General features: G+C 39.7%; 1 protein-coding gene across 4 annotated transcripts in view; it reads left to right on the top strand.

Annotated features, from left to right (window-relative positions):
* Positions 1-26349, top strand: part of KIF13B (kinesin family member 13B) — a 124171-nt gene that overhangs the window by 69850 nt on the left and 27972 nt on the right. For 2 of the 4 annotated variants that reach the window (XM_085218274.1, XM_085218273.1), the window contains exons 16-36: positions 97-287; positions 1270-1480; positions 2553-2715; positions 3668-3814; positions 4294-4443; positions 5094-5222; positions 6520-6690; positions 7812-7969; positions 9332-9464; positions 10321-10467; positions 11972-12001; positions 13653-13752; positions 14661-14787; positions 16749-16804; positions 17946-18070; positions 19930-20106; positions 21653-21745; positions 22725-22877; positions 23934-24011; positions 24617-24670; positions 25613-25633. In XM_085218274.1, coding sequence (XP_085074400.1) covers positions 97-287; positions 1270-1480; positions 2553-2715; positions 3668-3814; positions 4294-4443; positions 5094-5222; positions 6520-6690; positions 7812-7969; positions 9332-9464; positions 10321-10467; positions 11972-12001; positions 13653-13752; positions 14661-14787; positions 16749-16804; positions 17946-18070; positions 19930-20106; positions 21653-21745; positions 22725-22877; positions 23934-24011; positions 24617-24670; positions 25613-25633 — 2614 coding nt within the window. The remainder of the gene's footprint in view (positions 1-96; positions 288-1269; positions 1481-2552; positions 2716-3667; positions 3815-4293; positions 4444-5093; positions 5223-6519; positions 6691-7811; positions 7970-9331; positions 9465-10320; positions 10468-11971; positions 12002-13652; positions 13753-14660; positions 14788-16748; positions 16805-17945; positions 18071-19929; positions 20107-21652; positions 21746-22724; positions 22878-23933; positions 24012-24616; positions 24671-25612; positions 25634-26349) is intronic. The other 2 variants (XM_085218276.1, XM_085218275.1) reach the window with 1 other exon arrangement.

Below are 26349 nucleotides of genomic sequence, written 5' to 3'. Positions count from 1 at the left end.
TTGGGTAACCTGCTTGATTTAAATGTGTTTTTTAAGCAACCTTTTGTCTCAAAGATGACCATGTATTAGTTTAAGATTTTCTCCCTATTTCTAAAGGCTGAATTTGCCAAAAAAGAAAAAGAAATCGGATCATGAGGAAGAGGAGCGAGACAACTCTATGAAGTGCAGTAATAGTGTTGAGCAGCTGGATGTAGATGGAGACAATTCCAGTGAAGTGTCCAGTGAGATTAACTTCAGCTATGAATATGCCCAGATGGAAGTCACTATGAAGGCACTTGGTAGTAATGGTAAGAAGCAACAGAAGTTATTAGAGATATGCACAGGGATGGATGCCCCATTCCTGGAGGTGTTTCATGTTGGATGGGGCCCTGAGCAACCTCATCTGGTGCCTGATTGAGTGGTTGGCGACTCTGCCTGTTGCAGGGAGGTTGGAATTAGATGATCATTGGGGTCCCTTCCAACTCAAGCCATTCTATGATTCTGTGAATATGAGGTTATATTTTCAGGGAATGTTTAGCACCACCTTTTTCCCTTGTAGCATCCTACTGGAAAATTTTTCTTGTGAATGACTCATTGTAGCCATTTTTGCACTGGAGGGGAAAAACACCACCACAAAATATTTTGTTTGGCAGCTCTTGTTGAGGAAAAAGCTGAAACTGGAATGCTGGTGGAACTGCAGCCCCAAATCAGAATGTTTTTGCTTTGCTGTTTATTTTTCATGTGTTATGTCTCACTTCGGCATTAACTGTAGTGATTTCTGTCTCTGCAATTATGTTCTCTAGTTCTTGTGGTCTTACATAGCTGCCCCAGATTAGCATTATTTTGGGACAGAAGTAGTTTTTTTTTAAGACTGATCTTTTCCAAATTCTCTTAAATCATTCACCCACTGTGTTCTGTGGGTCTTTATTTTATTCCACAGTTCAGCAGCATTTTTTAAATATGCCTTACAAACAAATGCAATCTCTTCCTCCTTTTATGTGATATAGTACTATATTTACTGTCTAGTAAACATTCTTCACAGTTGATCTCACTGGCCACTGCAGCCCCTGGCACGGATATCTGCAAGTCTATATGAAGTATGAAGGCATAGTAACTTGTGCCTTGCCCAAGGCAGTGCAGAACATCTGTACAGAACCTGGGACAGAGCTCGTATTTCCAAGTCCCCACTCTGCCACATATACATTACTTGACTCCCTCAGTTGAACTTCCTGCTTACTAGATATTCGACCCCAGAAGCTCTAGCTTCTTCATTTTTCATCACCTACCTAGATCCTATGCAGTCCATCTTGCAAAGCCTGGAGCAGCAGCACGAGGAGGAGAAGAGATCTGCACTTGAACGGCAGAGACTTATGTATGAGCATGAACTGGAACAGTTACGAAGGCGATTGTCACCAGAGAAGCAGCATTTCCGCAGCATGGACAGGTTCTCCTTTCATTCTCCCAGTGCTCAACAACGTTTACGGCAGTGGGCAGAGGAGAGGTGGGTAATAAAATCTGACCAGCAGGATTGTTCGTTTCAAGTTCCTTGGTGCTAGTGAATTTTCAAAGGTTTAGATTGTGTTGCACACCTCTGTCAGCTTTCTGAGAAGACTTCTGCAGATGATTGGGGGTGACAGAGAGAAAATATTAGTTGAAGCACAATCAGATCACTAATGCTAGAAAGATTTTAAAGTAAGAATGTCTGCTTTGTTGTTAAGGAGAAACTGCACCAGCATTAAATATGAGTCTCTTCTTTTGTGAATTCATGACAGCTGCTGGAAGGTTGTTCTTCCTCCTAACTTGTATCCAACTGTCTGACCTGGGCAGGCTCTGGCAGCCAGAAGGTTGCAGAAAGAAAAGGGAGTAAGAGGGTGATACAAAGAATTTAGATCCAGAGGATTGCAAGAGCTGTGTGACAATCACAGAGGAGCAACAGGCCTCTACCTCTTCATAGACAGTTGCACTGACTGTATTATCTTCTTCCTCTGAATGGTCTTTGCCAGCATTACTGACAAATGGTGCAGCTGCAGGAGGAAGATGAAACTTTCCCTAAAACAATAAGTTTGGTAAAAGATGTAACGAGGAAACACAGATCTAATTTAAGGAGCATCTTTTGAAATGCAAAGCACCTGAGGCAGTCCAACAAGGTGTTAGCTGTCTGTCTAGAATATTTTGTGGTTCTGGATTCCTGCACTACATAGTTGGTGCTCTGATACATTTGCCAGGGAGGCCAGTGAGCAAGTGGGTCATGATGTCTGAACAAATCTCCCTCTGTAAAATGGAACATCCACATCTGTGCTGAGAAAGCTCTGGAATAAGCCATGTAAGTACTGACTATTCAGCAGATACATGGAGAAGTCTCCAAAGCTGGCAGTATGCTGATGTCCACACTACTGAATTCATACAGATGACTTTTTTTTCCCAAGAGGAAATGCCATTTAAATGGCCTAATTTTTGTGTTAAAAAGCTGAGTATTGACTTCTTTCCTGTCGAGTGATCCTGTACTTTGCAGTCAGTTTCAATATCTAAATGCCATTTTCTTCTGTCTTTCCCTGCAACAAATTGCCTTCTAGAGAAGAAATGTTGACCCATAGCCTGAGAAAGCTGCGAGAGCAAATTGTTAAAGCCAATTTGTATGTGAGAGAAGCCAATTTTATTGGAGAAGAATTGGACAAGAGGACAGAGTATAAAGTCACCCTCCAGATCCCAGCTTCAAGCCTTAATGCCAACAGTAAGGTAATGTAGCCATAATGGAACTAAAACATTGTTCATGTAGTTTGCCCCTTGGAATTTGTATCCATCTTATTCTGACTAATGGTCTAGATAGTTTGCATTGATATTGAAGTTCACATTTCCTTCTGTTTCAGAGTGATGAAGTCCATGTAGGTTAGGTGATAAAATCCATCACGGTGATAAAATCTGTGTAGAATCCGTCTACTAAATGTGTTTGCTGTCACCTTATAGGCATTTGCCTTTGCATCATGGTGGTGAGGTGAGAAATTGCTGACATCCCCGTTGTACAGGGAGGAGCTGGAGCTGAGAGGATTTGGATGATTCCTTCCAGATAATCTAAACATTTTGAAAGGAGGGAACCAAACCCAGAGTTCTCTGTTGCAGATTGGCTACCTAAGCTGTCTTATCCTTTCTATTGTTGAGGCCAGCTCAAAATTTTAGTGATAGTAAAGGCATCATCATCAGTACAGTAGATGTATTTTAACCCAAGATCAGAATTGTTCCGAGTTGTTTTAGAAATTTCTCTTGTTTGCTTGTTTTTCTTGCAGTCTTCTGGCATGTCCAGAAACAGGACATTAGTAAAGCCTTCTGATGCATTTCCCCACCATAAGGTGTTTTCAGGAGTTGAAATTTGCCTTAGCTAGAACTTCAAGCTGCTGTAACTTGGGGATATTTGTGAAATGCCTGAATATTCCTATTTTAACACTTATCTAAGGTGAACATCCACAGAAACTACTGCCTGTGGCTGGGATGAGACATGGCAGTTAGACTGAATGTAAATGTACTGTGACAGCCAAATTCAGGCTGTCATGCTTGAACTCAAATCATTAAGCTGTATTAAAAAAAATAGTCGAAACTTTGCAGAGGTGTTCTCAATTTTTTTTTGTCATTTGTAAGCTATTTTTCATTGCTGTGACAAAGGATCTGCATTAATCTCTCTTTAATTGTTTCTCAGAGAGGTGCAATTCTCAGCGAGCCTGCTATTCAGGTGAGAAGGAAAGGGAAAGGCAAACAGATTTGGTCACTGGAAAAGCTGGAGAATCGGTTAGTAGACATGAGGGATCTTTACCAGGAGTGGAAAGACTGTGAGGAAGACAACCCTGTAAGTAAAAATTACTCCAGTACTGTACCACTAGAATTATTTTCCTATTCATTTTTTTGGTTAAGTAGACGTAAGAAAATCTTCTGGTTCTGCAGGAATGGTGTGGAGAGAGGGAGGGAAAAGGCAGGGCTAACACTTTCTCTTAGCCTTTATTTTGCCAGTACTGAAGCAATCTTCAGCATTTCATTAACCCTTATCTCGTCACTTTGATGCTTTTTTGCATGCATAGCTCAACACAGTAAGGAAACATTGTCAGAACTGGGGCTCAGGCTGACTTCTCTGAATCAGACAGAGTTGGAGAACTTGTTGAGGACAGGTCTTAATACTCTGTCCAAAGTTAAAATCATGTTTCCATTCTTCTTGTGTCCTGATCTGGCCTCTTGCTTGCGTCCCTTTTTCCTGTTAGGCTACTTTTGTAACACTTGGAAAACTGTCGTGAAAAGTTTGTTTTTCTTACGTTTTTATGCATTTGGTTAAAGGTGATGAGAGCTTACTTCAGACGAGCTGATCCATTCTATGATGAGCAGGAGAACCACAGCCTTATCGGAGTAGCCAATGTCTTTCTTGAGTGCCTGTTCTATGATGTGAAGCTGCAATACGCTGTGCCAATCATCAATCAGAAGGGAGAGGTTGGTCATTTTTTCTATAATCTATCCTTACTCAACTGCTTATTCACAGTCTGTGGTTGTTAATACCAGCATATGGTAGATATTTTCCAGTTTCTTGTGCACAAGATCTCTGCTAACAATTTGGGATTGTCCCAGACTCGAGTTGTTGAGGCTTCAGATCCAAGCACAGTGACTGTGAAAGACAAAAGCTTTGTGTGTCCTCCAAAGTGAAGCAGCCCAAAATACATATTAGAACCAGTAAGCTATAGGTCTACTGCATTTCACTGACTGCTGTTCATAAAAGGCTGTTAAATATAACACAGTAGAAAATCTTCAAAGACAGCTAGAGCAAACATTCTGTGTGCACTCTGTGCCTTGCATATGCACTTTGCAGACTCTCCAGAGACTGATGGGATGGTGAGTGAGATTGCAGCATACTGTTCCCAAAGTCCCTCTAGTGCCTGATGATTTTTAAAAAAGTAAACTCCTTTACAGCAGCAGTCTTTGCTCCAAGCTTTCTTTATCTGGTGTTACAAACAAGCATTGCAAGACAACAGAAAGGAAGAAAATGTATGCTGGCAGGCTGGAGACATCAGTCATAGTTATCTGAAACGAGATGGATTTGTCACTGCTCTCTGGCATACGTATCATTTGTACTCCTTTTTCATCAGGTATCTGGTCGTCTCCATGTTGAAGTTGTTCGAGTGAGTGGAGAGATAGATGACAGGTTGGTTGGTGGTGAGGATAGTCCTGATTATTCCAATGAAAATGACACTCAGGAGAGAAAACTTGTCTGCAGGGTGAGTTCCAGATATACCCCAACCTCGTGAGTAATCTCTCTTTCCAACCCAACTTAAAAAAGCAAAGTCTCAGGTACACTGGCTTCTGGACATTAGATACCTCTATGAAACCTTATATGTAATGTTCATTTCCAGTATTCAACTACACAGAGAGAGTTCTGACTCCAAACTTGTTGATAAATAATATGAAACGGTATTGATGTTTCAGGATGAAAAAAAAAGTGACAGCCATTTAGCTGTGTGGTACGTACAGGGTTCAGTACTTCGGCTGTATTTGTTTTCATGGTCTTTGTTCCCTTCAGTCTCCATGATTTTTTGAAGTCTGCAAGGTATTCATTAAACTGTATTTATATACAAGTGCATACAATCTTATCCCAGGCAGTTTTATTGTATTCTTAGAAAACATGGAAGATTTGTGTGCAGAGACTGGAGCTGTAATATCTAATTCAAAAGCAGTCAAAGAATCTGATAAGCTTCCTTTGTTCTGTGAATCATTCTCTCTATTCTTCTCTTGCTTAAATATTGAATATTTTGTGAAATATATACAGATGTGTTTTGTTCATTAATAATAAAAAGCAAGTGAGCAAGGAGGGTCTACTGGGAATTCTCTGTGATAGGAAAATACAACTTAGGCCATGCTTCAGATAGAAGGAAATAAGGGAGGCAAAAAGCACTGGAGGGAGTCTGACTTATTTGACCTTAATATGACAAAGAGGTAAATAGAAATTAAATAGAGGTAAATTACATGAAATGTGTTTGATGTGATGGTTTTGTTTAGAACAGATGTATCCAAAAATTGTAGCTTTATTTGTTCATTAAAGAAGGGAACGTGCCTTACTTTTGTGTTGTCAGGGTTGTTTTAATATTATTTCCAACATAAGGACAGAAATATCTTCAATGAAGGGACTGACAGAATAAGGGAGCTCACTTTGGTAGAAGTATACAATTTATCTTATATTCTTAAATTATAACTTTGCTGCATCTCTCCATTAAAAGTAACTTAAATAATTGGTTGTATTTCTAAAATTCACTGTGCTTGTTTTTATTCCCCAAAATACGTGATTGCTGACATCTAGTGGCCTTTTTCAGCTGATGCACTCAAAGTACAGCCTCCAGTGAATATCAGTGCAGGGGCACATCATTAGTAAGCTTTTTTTTATTCCCAATAAACCTTCTTAGTTATCCTTTGCAGTGGAACAGAAGAACATTGTTCTACCAAATGAACTTCCAAATCCGATGAAGAGAATTTAATTCTGATGGATAAGTTCTTTTCCTTTGTTTCTCATCTCTTCTCTAGATTAAAATACTTCAGGCAACAGGTTTGCCACAGCACCTCTCCAACTTTGTGTTCTGCAAATACACATTCTGGGATCAGCTGGAGCCAGTTAATGTTGCACCTGAGGTGGATCCTTCCTTATCCCCCATTAGCAAGGAGCCACGGTGCATGGTTGTCTTCGATCATTGCAACGTAAATACATATTTTTTTTCCATTTTATTACTGGAACCGTTGGCAGGTAAATGAGGCTTATGCTTGCATAACACTGTTGGTTGCACGGTTGCTCTCATTATTACACTTCGTGAGGCTGATACCCTAATGCCATTTTTAGTAAGAACTTTCCTTGTAGTACACAATTCATTTGTACGAAAGTCATTGAAGGTGATGAAGTAGATTAATGAAGGAAGGCAGTCAGTTTGGCAGAGACTTATTGGTTTACCCAGAGTAAAAATACAGCTGAGTATGAGTGGAAGTGTGATACCCTTCTAAGGATATGTCTGCATCTGACCTCATTACTCTCCATTGACACGAGTGAAGAGACATGGGCAGTACTGGGACTTGCTGCCTTTCATCTCTAAGTAGGTGTTGAAGTGAGATAGCGTATCTTAGATCAGGCTGCTTCCTTCTTTTCACTTCAGAGCAACTAGTCAAGTGGAGGCATCTACAGTAGAGATCTCAGAATCATAGAATTGCTCAGGTTGGAAAAGACCTTCAAGATCATCAAGTCCAACTGCAACCTGACCATCCTACCCTACCTCTAGCAACCTTCCACTAAATCTCGTCCCTGAGCACCACACCCAAACGGTTTTTAAACACAGCCAGGGATGGTGACTCAACCACCTCCCTGGGCAGCCTATTGCAGTGCTTAACAACCCTTTCTCAGATGTCAGAAGTCAACTTAGATTAATCCCAGATGATCACCTGATTTCTCTTCTTGTTCTTCCTCTTATTTATTATTACACCGAGCAATTAATTCCATTCATTTGTAAGGTAGATATCATACCCTCTGATGAGTTTGGAGTTTGATTCTAAGTTTTAGAATATAAGATATTTTTTAGAGGTTGGATCAGGACTTGGAACAGGATGCGGTCATCTTACAGCTTGTTCTGCAATTTTATTTTTAAGCATGTCTTGCATTGTTTCCTTGCCTCCTGATTTTACAAATCGAAATGATAGTTCTTCCTTTCCTTCACATTGTGTCTTGGGAGCTAGGGTAACTTTATTACATCCTCACGTTAAAGTCAAGACAGTCAGTCTCTAAACCTAAGTCAGCGTTGCGTGGTCACAGTCATTAACCTCTTTGTCACTTGCAGGAGTTTTCTGTAAATATTTCTGAAGACTTCATGGAACATCTCTATGATGGTGCTCTGGCAATTGAAGTATATGGGCACAAGCAGAGTGGTGACCGCAAAAATCCAACCCTGTGGGATTTGGGAATCATTCAGGCCAAAACACGGAGCCTTCGAGACAGGTAAATACAGAAAGTAGGTTTTTTGTTTTAAAAATCTGGAAAGTCACTGTTTGAAGAGCTTAATTTTGAGGCAGATTTGAGATAAGTAGTCAAATTTTGAACTGAAAAAAGAAAAGTGTTTGAGACTTTATCTCTTAGGCTCTCAGAAATAGACTATTGGGAGAACATCATGTGGTGTGTCCGTAGGTTTTAAAAATTGAAAGAGGAGAAATGCTCATCTCTCTTTAAAATTAACAGTGGCCAAACTCAAAAGAATTGGAAGCCACTTTTATTTTAAAAAAAGCCATGTACATTAGTAGTCTTTTGTAAAGGAGCACAAAATAGTAAGCTGATTAATTTTTGTTATATTGTTATGCTGATCTGAGCTAGAAGGAGCTATCAAGTCTAGAACAGCAAGATGGTTGTTCTGACTGTACAGTGATGTATTTATTCAGGGTCAGACTCCTGTTTGTTCTTGGACATGAAGTGTTATCACTGTAGTGCTTCCATTGAAAGAGCTGTATTACTAATTACTTCAGTTAGGGTAAGTATTGCAATAATACAGTAATTCAAATTGAACGGTTGTGTATTTCTTTATTGGCAACCACTTCTCATCCCCAAACTAAGCTTGGTAGCATTTTCTTAAATGTAAGTTGTTTTGCTCCTCTTACTGAAATACAGCTCTGGAACTTAATTTAGTGGCAAGTATTTCTCTTTTTATTTATTTCCAGCCTAAGAATTTGGTGAACATGTTGAGTATTAGGGGAAATATAGGAAAATTTAAAAGAGAAATCAGGAAAATGTGGCAAAGAGAAGCTGTGTGTTACGAAGTAGTTACATTCAGTAGCTGAGCAGAACCACCTTCCTTCTTAATTTTGAGCTACTAAAAACTGACAGTAAGTATTGAAGCTCTTGGAAGAATTTGACAGAAGGCAGTAGTATGATGTAGTTCAGGAAGATGCCTTCAGTCCTGAAAGCTTGTGAGACAATGTCATTTTTGTTTGGCTGTCTTCTCTATGGACTTGATAGCCATCAACAGCACTGAATCTCTGTAGATCTGGTAGTTGAGACTAGAGCTTAAGTGTTAGAATCTAGTAGAATTGGTTTTCATAGTATAGTGAAGAAAAGGCTTATTTCTGATGGTTGACTAAAAGGGCTGTCAGTGAAATGTATTATTTTTTAAATTTATTAGCACAGCTAATAACCCTGTGTGGTAGCAAACAGCATCAATGGGAGTGTTCTTTCACTTCTTCAGTCTGTGGTCAGGGCCAATAGTTGGGCTTTTTTTTTTCTTTTTTTTCCCTTCTCTCTTTTTCTTTCCTTTTTCTTTTGGCAGAAAAAGAAAGAAAGAAAGAAAGAAAGGGCATTTGATGTATTTTGCAGGTGGAGTGAAGTAACCCGAAAAGTAGAGCTCTGGGTTCAAATTCTAGAGCTGAATGAGAATGGGGAATACTGCCCAGTTGAGGTGACTCCTGCCAAGGATGTTTGCACTGGGGGCATCTTTCAGCTCAGACAGGTAAGGTGGCACGTGCAGGATTTCAGCTGTGAGTAGAGACTGTGGGAAGCTGAGAGGGCTCTGTTTTGTGTGGGCAGAGGGATGGCGTCCAAGTTGCTCTCAAGCCTAGACATTGAGTATGATCTTATTTACGTGGAGTCCTTTTGTGTTTTGTGAAACTTAGAAAGTATAAGTTCTTACATAAAGCTGATCAGAGGCTTATCTGAGATTTTTTGAAGTCCTGACTTCTCCCTTAATTGATGCTTTCAGCCAACTCTTCATTTTCATTTGAGTTGTACGTGCATTACATTGTTAGTGCTCAGCTAAACACTTAACGTTTTTAGGTGACAAGCTATTGCCAAAGTAACATCAGGAATTCGTGAAAGTTAGATAAAAGCTGTACCTCTGAGCTCCCCAACTGATTTGATTTTTCCTATGGATTTTATTGAGGAAAAGTATTGATAGCATCAGCAGGTAGGCAAGAATTTAAAGTCAAGGAGACCAGAGTCAGGAAAAGGTCACTTAAACTTCAATAGCTCACCAAATAAGGCTGTTTTCTAACAGTCTAATGGGTAAGAGATCCAACTTTCTGCCTTCAGAAGTATTAAAAATCCAATAGCTACATGTGCTGAAGGATTTTCCAGACAAGTAAACTGAGTTGCTGAATGCTGATGTTTTTTCCCCATGAATACCTGAATCCTGCAAACATAAATGCTTGCAACAGAAAGGGTATCTCCTGTACAGCAGGTCACTGAGATTACAGCACTCACAAGAGCATAATTTTAATGCTGCTTGCAAATGACTGCCAGTAGAGGTCTCTCTTTGAACATTTTGTACTCTGTTGTTGACAAGCATTTCACATTATTCTCTTGGACAGGGGCAATCTCGAAGAATTCAGGTTGAAGTGAGATCTGTGCAGGAATCTGGGACCTTGCCACTGATGGAGGAGTCAATACTATCTGTTGGAATTGGTTGTGTTCAAATAAAACACGTTAAGTCACAGAAAGTACCAGAAATTTATCAGGTAAAAGTCTGAATATGTCTTATAAGCTACTCATATTTTCAAGGCATGTAAAAAAAAGCTGAAGGTTATGCCCCAAGTTTGTTACAGCTGGAGGCAAGTGCATTGCTTTCAAGTTTTAGTTGATTTGCAGTAGGGGTAGGGAGGCTGTTAACTAACCTACTAGGTATATTTATATGTGTGTAAAGCAACAAGAATTGTCAGAATGCTTTTGATAGGTGATGTGAATTATGCAGGATAGTCTAAGTGCACGTCTTTCAGAAAGTCTTAATCAAAAATCATTTTCTGTGACAAAAATGTTATTTGGAATGCGACCTTCTGGCTCTGTTCTGGATTGTGCTGCTTTTAGGGATAGGAAACACCCTAGTGAATAGCACACTATTCAAGAAAGGAAAGAAAAAGACAAACCTTCTAAAATTCTTTCGGAGTTTGTCCAGTAGATTTTACTTCAGATATTAGGTATGACAGTATGCCATATCAGATAGAACTGGCAAAGCACAAAATAGTTCTTTCAAGAGGAAGGACTTCAGCTCCCCTTGAAGAAGAGCCTGAACTGCCTCTGATGCTGGTAACCCACATAGGAAGGGGCTATTGAAAGCCATGTTATATTAGTTCTGCTGCTTACAATAGCTTTCTGACTTGAACATCTGGATTTTTAGTCCCCTCATTAGCATTTCTGTATCTCAAGTAAATCAGGATCTGTGGAATGTGAAAGATTTTCTAAAGAATTTGAACTAAGAAAATGCCTCTTCTATATGGCTTTTTAATTTTAGCTTAGCTAGATTTTTTGCTTTCATTATTAAGATACAAAAGTAGGCTCCAGTGGCTTGTTACTACTTAAATAGATAAGTAATCACTTAGGATTGGAGACGTTGCTGCTGTTCCGTTCCCTGTGCAGCAGTGGCAGTTGTGCCTGCTCTCAGTGCAAAGAGGTCTGCTTGTGATGCACGTCAAGAACAAAAGGTGGTGTCTCCCATCAGAAAATAATGGCAATCAAAACATCTGAAGTCTACCTTGTGGCTGCTGGTGTGGCAGACAGTTATTCCACCTCCTCAGCAATTGGCTTAAATGCTTACGTTTTTTTCCCTCTATATGCTACAGCAAAGTTGCCTTGAATCCTTTATGTCAGATGTTGTAAAATTCATTAAGTCTTGCAGGTAAAAAAAAACAGGTTTTTCTTTGCTCAATATGCTTCAATAGGTTTCAGGTTGTTCTGCTCTAACACTTACATCTTTCTTAGGGCTACTTAAGTATTCCTGTTTCTTCCATATATGAAGAATTTTTAGCTGTGTTCATGTGAAATGTACATTTATTTTTTTGTGTTTAGACACAAGCTGCTGATAGCAGCAAATCTTTGGGATGTCACTGTTTAATTCTGTGGTCACTGCTAAATTCAGACTTTTACAGATGATTGCTAATATTGCTAAAGTAGTAGTACCCTTTGCATTAAATGTCTTTCCTGCTGTCAAAAAGCATTATTGATGTGGTTTTGCATGTTTTGACTTAGGAAGAAGAAGATGAAATGGACAGTTACCAGGTAAAGTTTCTCTTATTACAAACATGGATATTTTCAGATTAAAACATATTAAAGGAAGATCAGCGTTTTATCTTTTCTGCATCAAAAGCTTTTCCTCTGAAGATAGTAAAAACTGAGACTTGCGTAGGTTGTTATGCTACAAAGCCATATGGTGGATTAGAGAGATAGAAACAAAAGAATAAGATATCTTAATCTGTATTTCAAAAGCATGGTCCAGTTGCTTTTCATTTTCTGTTTTGAGTGAAGGAAGGTGTCTTTATTTTGACAAATTATGGGTAGGTTGAAATGTTCTTAATGTAGACAAAGAGTAAGCACAGTGATGTTGAAAAGGCAATCAAAATACTTCATACTGCTTCATATTACGGATGTATGTGTGAATCCTGGAATAAACTACTGAGTAATCAAGCCCTGGGCATGCAAGAGGGCTTCTGTTCCTAGAACCCTAAGATGGTGGTGAAATAAATACTGAAATTTGCATGGTAATGGTTTGATTTTTTCTTAAATGTATGTAATGTCATTGTAACATGAGCCTTACAGGAGAACTGATGGGGTACAATATCTGTGATGTATGTTTCATCTTCTTCTGAATAACTTAAGCAAAAACACTTCATCACATTGTAGATCTCAACTTAGTGTAATGTGAGCAACAAGATATTTAGGCTTAATGCTCCCTAATAGATTCCTGCATACTTGTAGGGTCTGCAGGTGAGTAATAAAAATGTAGTTTATGATCTTACATCCACTCATTTTTCTTGACAAAGTATTTGTTGTAGCTTGTTTTGGAATGAAAGTGAACTGTTACTGCCTTAAAAAAACCTTTCCTAATGGCATCCCAGAGTAGATAGCTCATCTGTGTGGCACCCAGTATATTGCACGTAGAGTATCATACATCATTTCTGAGATTTCTGTATCAGAGGCAAATGAACTGAGTGTTCTTGCAGATACATAGGTATTTTTTGAAGGACCTGAGCACTCAAAAATATTTTAAAAGGCTTGGGTGCAAATGCCATAACTAGGGATAATGGCATGATATGGGTTAGGAATGGATTCCTAATATAAGGCTGCTAAATACTGAGCCTGAGTAGTGAGCCATGAACATGAGCTGGAGTTTCCAGCTCTGCTACAAAATCATGGCTCCAAGTTTTAGATTAGGTTTGAGCAAAGAAGGTGGATAAAGTGAAGTATGCTCAGCTGAGCACTGGGTAGCACAAAATAACAGCTGGAGAAAAAGCAATGCCTTAAGCTGGCAAGCTAAAATGCTAAGAAAGCTTTTTTACCGTAGTGGTAGTCAAACACTGTAACAGGTTACCCAGAGATGTTCTGGAGTTTCTGTTCTTGGAGATGCTTGGATCCCAATTGGACCCAATTCCTAGCAGGTTGCTGCAAACTGAACCTGCTCTGAGCACAGAGCAGAACTGGCCTAGGCAGCCTCCCTTCCAGCCTCAGCTATTCTGCATTGCTCTTTAAGCTGTCCTCTAAAAAAGAAAAGAGCAGAGAAGAGTGAAGTGATTCAGTGGAGGTTTGCTCTCTCTTTCTTATCTGCTTCTTGTGTACAAGATGAGCAATAGGATTGAGGAAACATTTAAGCCACAAATAGGGAATATTGGCTTTTCTCAGTCAATAATTAGTATGACTTCTTTTCTCTGTACAGGATAGGGATTTGGAGAGGCTCCGTCGGAAGTGGCTGTGTGCCTTAACAAAGCGTCAGGAATACCTTGATCAGCAATTGCAGAAACTTGTTGGGAAGCCTGGTAAGCAAAACACACTTGAGATAACGGCAGTGGGAAGCTGAGACACACACAGGCACTTTTAATGTATTGTAAAATCATAGAATCGTGGAATTGTAGAATGGCTTGGGTTGGAAGGGACCTCAAAGATCATGAAGCTCCAACCCCCTGCCACATGCAGGGCCACCAACCTCCATATTTAATACCAGACCAGGTTGCCCAAGGCCCCTGGCCTTGAACACCTCCAGGGATGCGGCATCCACAGCCTCTCTGGGCCGAGAGGTTCCAACACCTCACCACTCTCTTAGTAAAGAACTTCCCTCTGACATCCAACCTAAATCTTCCCTCCCTCAACTTCAAACCATTTCCCCTTGTCTGTTATCTATCCTTTCAAAGAGTTGATTCCCCTCCTGTTTGTAGGCTCCCTTTAGGTACTGAAAGGCTGCAATGAGGTCACCCCACAACCTTCTTTTCTCCAGGCTGAACAAGCCCAGCTCCCTCAGCCTGTCTTTGTAGAGGAGGTGCTCCAGTCCCCTGATCATTTTTGTGGCTCCTCTGGACTCTCTCCAACAGCTGCCTGTCCTTCTTGTACTGGGGTCCCCAGATCTGGATGCAGTACTCCATATGGCGCCCTACGAGGGCAGAATGGAGAGGGGCAATCACCTCCCTGTCCCTGCTGGCCACCCCAAATCTAGAAAAGAAGATAGTGAAGTGTTGAATCTCTGAATCCACCACTACTTCACTTTCAGTGGAACAAAAGCTAGAGAATCTTATACAGAATTCAGTTGTTTTCGATGCTGTGTGCTTCTTTGTGTGCTGAACTTGTGAACAGAGTGGGTTTGGTTTTGTTAAGATGGTAGGCATCAACACATGGTAATGGCACTGAGTCAGAAATGCTCTCTGTTGTCCTTACTGACATATTGCTTCCCCAGATAAAACAGAGGATGATGCCGATCGGGAGGCACAGCTTCTAGAGATGAGGCTAACGCTCACTGAAGAAAGGAATGCTGTAATGGTGCCTTCTGCAGGCAGTGGGATCCCTGGAGCTCCAGCAGAGTGGTATGAACATGCATTGCCATATGAAAGAATTAATGTAAAAATGATGCATGGCTTATTCCTGACTTGAATCGTTGCCATTTTGTTGCTTTCCTTAATCTGGACTCTACACTGCATGAGGAAAGTTGTTAAAATTAGGACTCTTGCTTATATTATTTTATTAGGCTGTGTATCTGAAATCCAGAAATGCTATTTAGTAAACGAAACCACTATTGATCAGAGAGTAATTATGACCTTCTGAAGAAACGGAATCAATATTTATTACCACTGCACTTACCATTTTAAAAAATTAGCTAATATGTTAATTACCTAGTTCATTCACTTAAAAGGCTGCTCTGTCATAATAAAACTGCATCTACAGGAGCATTTTGTTGCGCTCCTGGTTGAAGTGCAAAGTTTGTTTAGTCAGCAAGTGTTCCATGTAATTTTCTAAACATTAAAAATAGTAAATTACACTACACTGAGCTTGCCATACTGTAGCAGCTGTGAGTAACAACTGCAGATAAGGAAGCAAGGCTGCTTTGCTTCAAACCTCAGCATTGGTTGCTTTCAACTTTCTGCAGTGTTTTTCTGAGCAAAACTCTGATGATATTTATTGATGGAATTGACTGTCACGGGGTTTTAAATGGAGATTTGTTAAAATTAGAATCATAGAATCATAGAATGGCCTGAGTTGAAAAGGACTTCAAAGATCAGCAAGTTTCAACCCCCCTGCTATGTGCAGGGTCGCCAACCACCAGAACAGGCTGCCCAGAGCCAAATTAGTACTTCTGAAACATAAAGATGTCACATGCTTTATTGGAGTACCATTGTCTTTGACATTAAAATATTGGGCTAGGTTTGAAAACAGTGGAGCTGCAGGAAACTTCCTTGGGGAAGAATCTATTTGGAACACATTTTCTCCAAAGGAAGTGTTCAGTGTGGTTCTTAGTGTGACCTTGTACGTCATATAAAAATCCAGCCTGCTCTTATTGACCATAAAATCATTAAGTCCAAGTTTGTCATGAGATGGCTACAGCCTTTCTATAGCTGTGACTGTAGCTAGGCGTCTTTTAAAATGTCTTTGATGCTTCATATTACATTTTAGCACATCATTAATGTTGTAGCTTTAAAGTGTAAGGCCAAAGAATACTCTATTTTTAAAACAAGCAGAGCACAACATGTGTTATCCCTGAATCACAGAATCATAGAATGGCCAGGGTTAGAAGGAACCTCAAGGATCATGAAGCTCCAACCCCCCTGCCACATGCAGAGCCACCAACCTCCACATTTCATAGCAGCCCAGGCTGCCCAGGGCCCCATCCAACCTGGCCTTGAACACCTCCAGGGATGGACGGAGCATCCACAGCCTCTCTGGGCAGCTGTTCCAGCACCTCACCACTCTCACAGCAAACAACTTCCCCCTGACATCCAACCTAAATCTTCTCTCCCTCAACTTAAAACCCTTTCCCCTTGTCCTGCTATCCCTGAATACACACTGTGAAAAGCATGCCTTCTGTGGCTGCTTGGGCTCTGGAACAGATGTGTTTTAGAAGGCAGAGGAACAGTTGTGCACTGTGACAGCATCAATGGAAGCTTGAGAAGTTTGGTGCTGGATTTTCTGACCAACTCTGCTGTCTTCGCTGACATCAATAATGCAGAGGGGTTTGCATTTCATAAATGTGTATGTCAGAGTAAGTAAACTTAATTTTGCTATTAGCATTTTAGAGGGAGAAGACATTTCTGAAAGCTGAGGTCAAAGAATATAATAATAGTAAGAGAGCTGGTATAAAAGAAGTAGCAATTTAGTTGAGACTCTGCAACAGTAAATTAAAATAAAGCTGTTTGGCAAGGTTATCATTGGTCTGACTTGGAATTGCAGTTGTACTGAATGTAATATTCTGTGAGCTTTTATCATAAAGGACGTGTGCTGGGTAAATCTGCTGTAATTTAAATGCCGCCATTGTCACTGTCTTACATTTTAGGACTCCCGTGCCTGGTATGGAAACTCACATTCCTGTTATTTTCCTTGACTTGAATGGTAAGTGACTCTCAGAAGGACAGAGGACTTTGAAACAAACTTTGTGCAACCAGTGATGTGGTAGAATTTAGAGCTGAGAAAACGATGAAATGCCTGGAATATCAGGTAGATAAATTTGAAATGACAAGTTTTCTCTGAAACATATTGCTGAATGTTTCAAAACACACTGGGTTATGTATGGAAGGGACTGTGCATTCTAACAACCCTACTACTCTGCAGATGTTTGGTCAGTAAAAAGGAAATAGTAAAATGAGCATACCCACCAGGATGAACAATAGTAGGTGATGTCATGAAAAAAGTAATCACTGGAATGCTCCTCCCAGGCATTGCAAGGTTATTATACTGGTGCTGTATTATGTCTTTAACAGTTGCTTGGAAGAAAACATGAAGTCACCATTAGTAAGTCTGCATAACAAAAATAAACGCTGTGACAATTCAAATACAAGATCCAGTGTGGTGTACTTGGTTAGATAGTGTTACGAAAGATGGGTAAATCACAGACAAAAAATGGACAACCCCAAATAGACCAGGGAGCCAGCAGTGCTTGATTGGTTGAACAAATCCTTCACGTGGTGTTTAGAAGAGGGTTTGTGCTTGGGTTAAAAGCATCAGGTAAGAGTGGAGAAGTGGCATTCTGCCCGTGGGGATGAGGGTTTTGCTGCAGTGCTGTTTGCATTGAAGCTTATTTACCTCAAAAAGCCCATTGGAATATTGAAGGGCTTCAGAGAGGAGTGAGTTAATAATTAATGGTGGGGGACTTAAGCAGGTTGAGCGTGTTCCTGAAAACCACGCTAAAGATTTAATCATGGTCTAAATGTACCATACTTCTTCAACCAGCAGCTCTTCTTTATTTCAAAAAAGAAAAAAAAATCACCTAGCTAATAACACCAAGCAATGTGCTTGGTATAATTGTGAAGCAGTGCTCAAAATAGAATGGAGGATATTTAAGGAATAAAAAGGAAGTGAAGGGATATTTACAACCAGAGGATTTTCCTGCACAAGAGAGTACTTTATAAGGTTCACTTTGGATTTTTGTGCACAGTTTCTATGTAGAAATGAAATGTAAATTAATAACTTGGGTGTTTTTAAAAAGGAAAATGATTTTATCTTCTCTCCCTTCTGCATTCACCATTGATTCTAGCTGATGACTTCAGCTCCCAAGATAACCTTGATGACCCAGAAGCAGGTGGGTGGGATGCGACTCTTGTTGCTGAAGAAGAGGAGGAATTTTTTGAACTGCAGATTGTAAAACATCATGATAGTGAGGTAAGTAGAGATACAGATTAGCACATTTAGCTCAGAAGCCTTTTAGATGTTTGCTTTATATGTAGAAGGTCACTAGGTTGGTCAGGCAGGACTTGCCCTTGAGAAGTCCATGCTGGTTGTCCCATATCACCTCCATCTCTCCTACATGCCTTAGCATGGTTTCCAGGAGGATCTCCTCCATGATCTTCACCAGCACAGGCATGAAGCTAACAGGTTGGTGGTTAATTGGGTAGTTCTCTCTACCCTTCTTAAAAATGGAAGTGACATTGCCTTTTCACACCCATCTTTTACGATATCACAGAAGTCATATCATATCAGATCATACCATATCATATCATAGAATGGCCTGGGCTGAAAAGGAGCACAATGCTCATTCAATTCCAACCCCCTGCTATGTGCAGGTCACCAACCAGCAGACCAGGCTGCCCAGAGCCACATCCAGCCTGGCCTTGAATGCCTGCAGGGATGGGGCATCCACAGCCTCCTTGGGCAACCTGTTCCAGTGCCTCACCACCCTCTGGGTGAAAAACTTCCTCCTAATATCCAACCTAAACCTCCTCTGTCTCAGTTTGAACCATTCCCCCTTGTCCTATCACTATCCACCCTCACAAACAGCCATTCCCCCTCCTGTTTATATGCTCCCTTCAAATATTGGAAGGCCACAGTGAGATCCCCCTCGGAGCCTTCTCTTCTCCAAGCTAAACAAGCCCAGTTCCCTCAGCTTTTCATCATAGGGAGGTACTTTTTGTAGAGGCAGTTTTTGGTTGCAAGGGATATTTGCTAGGAGCTGAACCACGGTTTGAAAAATAAAATTCAAGAATCTTCCTTCATCTGAATCTCAGCCAATTAAAGTATGAAAGCCTTCAGCCGAAAAAGCAAGCAATCTTAACTAAGGTTATGGTTAACATGTTTAGTTGTGCATTGTTACGTGCATTATGTTCTCATTTTACCACATAGTTCATTGTTTTGTAGTCTTCACAACTCTTGGTGGATAATTTCTGCTACAAGGTTTAGAATAATTGGATATGGTTTTTTAACTTACTCTTCTACGTTCTTTTATGTTTATTATTCCTGTTGATTTTGATTGGCTTTGTTGTCTGTTGTTGTTCTCCTTTGTTTTAAAAGCCTGTAAGGATAAATGCCAAAATATTTTTCTTGTGATTTCAACAAAAAAGCATTTAAAACTTCAGTAATAATAATTATGAAATTATTAAGTAATCATTTAGGGATGTGGTTTAGTGGGCATAATGGTGATGAGTTGGTGGTTGGACTTGTTCTTTGTGGTCTTTTCCAATCTATGATTCTAATGATTTATATTCTAACGTTAAGAAGAGTTTTTTTTTTAAGTTTTTTATTTTAAAGTTAAGAGAAATTCCAGCTTTTGCTGTATTGATAGAAGTGTTTCAACAAAGTATTTGAACTGTGTATTCCGAATATGAGAGATCTCAAATACTGAGTACAGAGGTTGTGTAGTGAGATGGAAGATTTTCACTGCAATCTCAGTTGCTATCTAGTTTATCTTAATAAATTAGGCCAAATGGCCCTGCAGTTTTGCATATTTTAAAATTTATTTGCAGTGATCTTGGGTATTCAAAGATCTTTTTATTGAGAGGAAATGTTCCAGAGTTTGAGCAAGTTGGCATTTTCAATCCCAGCATCTTCATTTGGCAAACTAATCTCGATTTCTTAAATGGCCTCTTCTAAAGTGCAGGGATTTTTCTTCATAGGGACTGAAACGGAGAAGCTGACTCTCAAAATTTATGTATTATGTATTTTTCTTAATTATGCTTAATTAATTACAGTTAATTATACACCTAATTATGCTTATTAGAGGATACATTTTTTTTTTTCCTTTGCAGGTGAAAGTAGAAGCCTCCTGGGACTCCACAGTCCACGACTGCATCCAGCTCAGTAAAGGAACAGCAGCAGATGAAAGAGTTTATCTTATTGTGAGAGCCACTGTGCAGCTCAGCCATCCTGCAGAAATGCAGTTGGTGCTGCGCAAACGCATCTGCGTCAACGTTTATGGCAGACAGGTATATCTTCTGTAATCCTTCATGTGTTCACTCTGCCCTGTGCTTATCACTGCCTCAGGAGGGGAAGGCTGTGGTTTGTGCAACAGGACTCTGCTGTGACTGTTTTCTTTCATTTATACCAGAATGGAAGCATCATATTAGCAGCTTGCGGGAGGATTTAGGCTGCCATGTGGTTTTCATAGCATTTTTTACGTTGTGGATGATAATACAGCTTTTTTTTAAAGGCTTAATGGCAACTTAGTATATGGGAGACTTTGTTAGCTACTGAGTGAGTGCTTTATCCCCATTCATTGAGCAAAGTAGAAAAAGCTAACTTGTCCTGAGCTTGGAGTTCCTATTTTACAAAAAACTGCATCCAAAGAAACTTGTGTATTTCCCTGCTCCTATAGTATATTCACACATTAGTGCTATTTCTGTGTACTCATTCAGATATTTAGAGGTAAGCAAGCAGTAGCTGGAGCAGAGATCCCTTTGTGTAATATCTCAGTTAATCACTCTTGGTCTAACGTGTTTTCCAGTTGTGTTGTATTTCTGATGCTGTGTAGTTGAGAGTAAGATGATTCCTAAGTGGAAAGCAGAAGTTTGTTATTCCATTTGTGGCAACACGTTCTGACAAATATCTTATTCTTAACATGGTGAGGAAGAAGATTTTGTTCAGCATTGCCTCAGAATCCAGCTTCCTTTAGCAATGATGATGACAAAGCAAGGAGCCTGAATTGTTACTCTATTTGCACTTCTGTATTAAAATCTGGAGCAAGAGCAGGAGAGGTGTGGTCACACCCAGCAACCCTGTAGGCCACTGTAAACTGCTTTTACTGTTAAAAATATAAAAACTATAGCTCTCAGGCAACAGCTATTTCTCAGAAAGGGATCAGGGATTTTTAAATAGTACACAGTGGGAGGAGTTTGCTCAGAAGGTTGAGCCTGCCAATACTTATAACTGTGTTAAGTCTTCATCAATTCTGTTTTCTGCAGATTCTGTCAATTATTTTTCCTTACTGTTATCCAATACCGAATCTTTCTTGCTAGCTTTCTGGCTAACTTTCTTGCTAGCTTCCTAAAAAATCCTCATCGATAACCTTTCCCGGGCGTTTGTCTCAGCAGCATCTTTGAATGACTCATCTCTGCATTAATTCAACAGTCCAGTTCTTAACCCTGCGAGGCGCCAAGTCAGCATAAACAATGACCATGCCCCCTTAAATCATCCTTCATAACGATCTCTTTGGTCAAGAATTTAATGCCTGTACTTGTCAATATTCAAGACAAGTCACCTAGGGCTCCACAAAAAAATATCTAGAACTAGCAGATGTATTGCGTGCTGGTTTAACAGTCACCTTGCAGTGAAGGAAGGTAATTCTTTTTCTGTATCTTAAATGCAGATGAGCAAATGATTTGTCTCCAAGTCAAAATCTTTGAATCTTAAGTATTTGTTGGCTAGTCTTTTGGGTTTGGGCTTCTTTCTTTGTCAACTCTACTTACTTCGCTTGAGTACGTTAAAACATTTTTTCCTATAAGCAAGAAATATTTCCTTTCTGTCTCCCCACAGGGCTTTGCACAGAGCTTCCTCCGAAGAATGTCTCACCGAAGTTCCATTCCTGGCTGTGGTGTCACTTTTGAGATAGTCTCAAATATTCCAGAGGTGAATAAGAATGCAAATTATCTGAAATTGGCTGGGATTCTCTAATTTCCTGAATGTCCCTTTATTTTAAGCATGCTTTTTCTTGCTGCTGGAAGCATAAAGTATGATTCTTATAAAAGATTAAGCAAACTTATTTACATATTTTGAGTTAGCAGCAACGTGTGTCTTGTCAGTGTCACTGTGTATTTTGTTGAGTGAGCATCCATTTGCTTAAGTCCTTGAAGAAACATTTTAAAGGAATGGGGAATAAATATAGGTAGCTGAAATACCTGATATAGGGAATATATGTGATAATATGTTAAAAAAGCAAAGAAGCAAACCAAACCAACAATACAAACCAACAAAATTTTAACCACCCCCCACACACCATAAATTCTTCTAAGTAACGTCTTAATGTAACCCTTGATTCCTGAGTATGTTCATAGTTGGATGCTAATCCCTTCCTTCCAGACAGATGCTCTATCAGAGCTCTTGTAAAGCATTAACACATGAAGAGCCAAAGGGCTGATTGCTGCCTGACTCTCTTTTATGTTCTGATGTATTTAACACCGTGTTTCAACGTTTCTCAAGCTATGCCCATTTTTTTTTCCTTCTGCAAGTCACTTGAAATTTTGTTTCCTTCACAGAGTAGATAATGCCTTAAATGTGTTTGAGTACTTTATAATTACAAGATATCTGAATACAGCCCTTTAGCTAATCAATGGCAATGTCTTACTGTGAGACTCTCTCAAGAAAAAAAAAACACAGGAAAAAGGGAATGAAAACCAACAACAACCATGTATAACTTGAGGTGGTGTTGATAATTTCTGAATATGATATGGCATATTTAGAAAAGTCCAACAAGATATTTGAATCTCCCCCTGCATTTAAGGGAAAACAGTGTTGAATCTGTCCTGCATATTTTAAAAATGCATTTTCTTCAGGACTGATGGAGGAGGCTTTCGTTTTTAAAGCATGTCATTTCTTTTCTTCTTTCCAGGATGCTCAAGGAGCTGAGGAGCGGGAAGCACTGGCCAGAATGGCAGCAAATGTTGAAGACGCAGCTTCAGCTGACTCTGAAGCCTATATAGAGAAGTACTTGCGAAGTGTGCTGGCTGTGGAGAACATTCTCACTTTGGATCGTCTGCGGCAGGTCTGATTTTAGGGCTGTAGCACACAGCAGGTTGTGTACTTACTCAGTACAGTATATGACAATGCAGATGTTTTCGTAAGTGCATACAGTGGCTGGCAACCCAAGACCCCCACTTCAGTGCATATCTCAGCTTTACAAAGTGTGCCTGTGGCAGAAGTCCAAAGAAGCAAATGTGGCTCACTTTACGTAGATGTTCTCACTCGACTATCTGCAAGATGGGTGAATGGGACTGGGAGCTTTGTATTACATGCACCATCTCTTATCCTTGGTTGGTTTTTAAGACCGTGCATTGCTGATTATGTATCAGAAAAAGCAGTTAGGGTTGATGTGAGCTTTTGCTTTCTGAAGGTTAGGATTTACTACAGATTTTCCAGGTTGCTAGTAGAGCTCGTGTCGTTTTGAATCACAAAATCATAGAATCATTACAGCTGGAAAAGACCTGTAAGACCATCTAGTCCATATGCTCATATTCTGCCTTGGAGCAACCAAACCTGTTCTCTTGAATCTGTAAGACATTGATTGGGTTAATCTTAAGCACTGCAACTTGATCTGTGTACCAGGGAAAATACGGAAGAGAAAAACATTTATTGAAAATTGTTCTTCTGGATATAAATTATGCAAGAATAAAAGAAAGTTATGCAAAGCAAGGCAGAGTGTGTGCCTGCCCGCTATAAATTAATGGTGAAATGTGACACACTCGGAAGTATTGAAAGCAAGGTCCCTGTCATGTGTAATTAGTTTAAGGGATTAAAATAGGAGCTCAGCTACGAAGAGGAGCCTGTCTTCACATCTGTAGCAGTCATCTCCCAGAATCAGAATTAGCTGTAAAGTCCTATATGTGCCAATCAGCAAAAAACTTAATGTTTTTCCACTCCTGCACTTCTAGCTGTGTTACATGCAATTTTTAGATTACAGTAAACTTCACAGATGAGAGCCAGTGCTATACAGCTGTTTAATAACATTTTTCTTGTATAGACAAAGATGGGATGATTGGAGCTTGGATTCTGGCAAAACACGCATAGTATTTTCTATCCTTTGCTTCTGTGTGATTTGCAGGAAGTTGCAGTAAAAGAGCAGCTAATGGGAAAAGGAAAACTCTACCGGAGGAGCCTGAGCTCTCCCAATGTGAATCGGGTGAGTGTTCCATGCTGGAGTCTGCAGCAGATTGAGGGCAGCAAGTGCATCTTTCAATTACCAATCGAACATAGCAATAAATTTCCTTTTGCTTGACTGTTCTGTTTGTCTGTGCTATTTGTCATCCTGTAAATCATGTGGGTAGACAAAATCTGCATGTTTTCATATTTTCACCATACAGGTTAGTGTGCTTTAGAGTACCCTCATAAATCCACATCGTTGGAAAAAGCAGAACACTAGTTTTTCATCTAACTATCAACTTTTTTCCCTAGAAGTTTTGAAAGCAAGTTACAAGTATTTACTGATTTTAATTTTGTATTGTAGAAGCATTATCTTTTTCTTGATTAGTGCATAAGAAGAAAGAGACGTTTCTGCTTTCCAACATTTTAAATGAAATGCTTTGGTAGAGCTGATAATGAGAACTGGTCAAATTTTGGCCCCTCTTAGGTCACTAATTGGGATTTCACCTTTTATCATCTCTCGACTTTCAGTTCTGCTTTACAGAAGACTTTACTTTCACCCTTCCTTGTGTTTGTCAAGTTTCATATTTATCAGTTGTTCAAGTTTTTGTTAAGAAGTAATTCTGCTTGCCTTGACCATTTCAGCTTTCTGCAAGCCGCCAAGATTTAGCTCCTCCTTATAACCTGAGCAGTAATCGGGTAAGTATCTGAAGCTGTCCTGGGAAATCTTCTATTGAAAAGGAGTAGCTACCATGACTGCATTACACCAGGTGCAGGGGCATAGTTGAGAAATACCCTTGAAAGATGAGGCACACCCACGTGTTCCTTGTATCACTGAGACTGCTCATTGGAAATACTTGCTTTGTGCAGCACCAGACATCCCTGGGAAGGCTCCCGTGTTTTCATCAGCCACGTAGCACTGCTGCCAACAGCTGTGGGATGTGCAGTGGCAGGCCTGTGTCAAACAGACCAGATTAAACATAGCCGTCCATCACTTGGGGGTGTGCTTTTCAAGGGAAGTTTTCTCACTGTCTATCTTCAGAGCTCTTCCAAAGCTTTCAGTTGAATGGATGCAAACTTTTTGAGTAAGGGTCAAATTTGAGCTCGTGTCTAAGCTCAGGTTCATCTTCAGTATAGAATAGAATGCATTGAGTCTATGCCATTCAGGGGAAAACCTTGCAGTGGGTGATTTGATAATTCAGCCCATTACGCTCCTTAAAAATAATGGCACAGATCAAAAGTGTTTCTTTAAAAAGAAAAAAATTAAATTTAACCTTATTTTCCAAAGCTTAGATAAACTAAAGGGCTCTCTCCTGATAGATATTCTGCCCAGTGAGCATGTAGTCATTTTAAAAGGGAGAATCTAGCGGTGACAAGACGTTTTAATGCATAATGCAGTTGCAGGAATAATAGGATTTTGATGTAGTGCTCTAGCATTGGTTGCTAAATCTGCTACATCTGATCCATGCAGAGAATGCTAAAAGATGTACAGGTAATCAAGTGCTTACAGCAACTTCTGTTTGGAGAGAACTGTGGAATGTCTCAATACTGTAGATTTTTAAAGCAGAAATTAAAGTCTAGAGTATTTACATTTTTTGTTTTTCTCCTCTCCTCAACAATTTCCCTCACTTCATGTTTCAGAGTCCAAAGGTCCCAGCAGAGGTAATGCATTAGGTCCACCTAATGAGTGGGATAATAATTTTATCTCACTATAAAGTTTATTTTGCTCACTTAAATGCTTTTACTTCCTGCTTTGAAGATGCTGCTGTTGGTGTCTCATTTGCATAGTAGACAGCAAATGAGATTTTTCTATTGAAAAGCCTGTCATTAACGCTGTGTGAAATTGGTAGAAGGAAGATTCTGCTTCTTGGGGCCATCTTATGGTTTGTTACATTCTGCAGCTATTTAGATGGCATTTCTCAGAGTTCTTTGGACAGGGTGCAGGTGTTTTAGAAATGACCCATCTTTGCTTTAACAACTAAAAAAATGCATATATAAAAGCAAGCAAATATTTGCTGATTGTGTACAGCCTGGAAATGAGATGAACATTGAGTGAGCATTTCTTCCACGTCTTGCTCAGGCTGTCTGGCTTCAGATAGTTCAGTGCTAACAACACTTGATTGCTATGAAAGAATGAATTGAAATTAACTCTAAGACAGTGGAAACCCAAATTTAATCTTCTTATCTCATTAACACTGTCAGAGGGATAACTGTATGTCCCCTTGGCTATACCAAGCTTTGGTTGAGCAGTTGATTGCTAGTGGTTTGCATGGGGTTTTGCAGCTCTTTGCCTCATTTAGGGTGGCTGCTGACAAATGCACTGTACCACTGTGATGTGGGGCTGCAGCTTCTCTCCTTGCTTGCAGAGTACTTATTTT

Source organism: Meleagris gallopavo, chromosome 2 (assembly GCF_905368555.1).
Source record: "Meleagris gallopavo chromosome 2, MGAL_WU_HG_1.1, whole genome shotgun sequence".
Lineage (NCBI taxonomy): Eukaryota > Metazoa > Chordata > Aves > Galliformes > Phasianidae > Meleagris > Meleagris gallopavo.
This window is presented reverse-complemented; position numbering and strand designations above follow the sequence as displayed.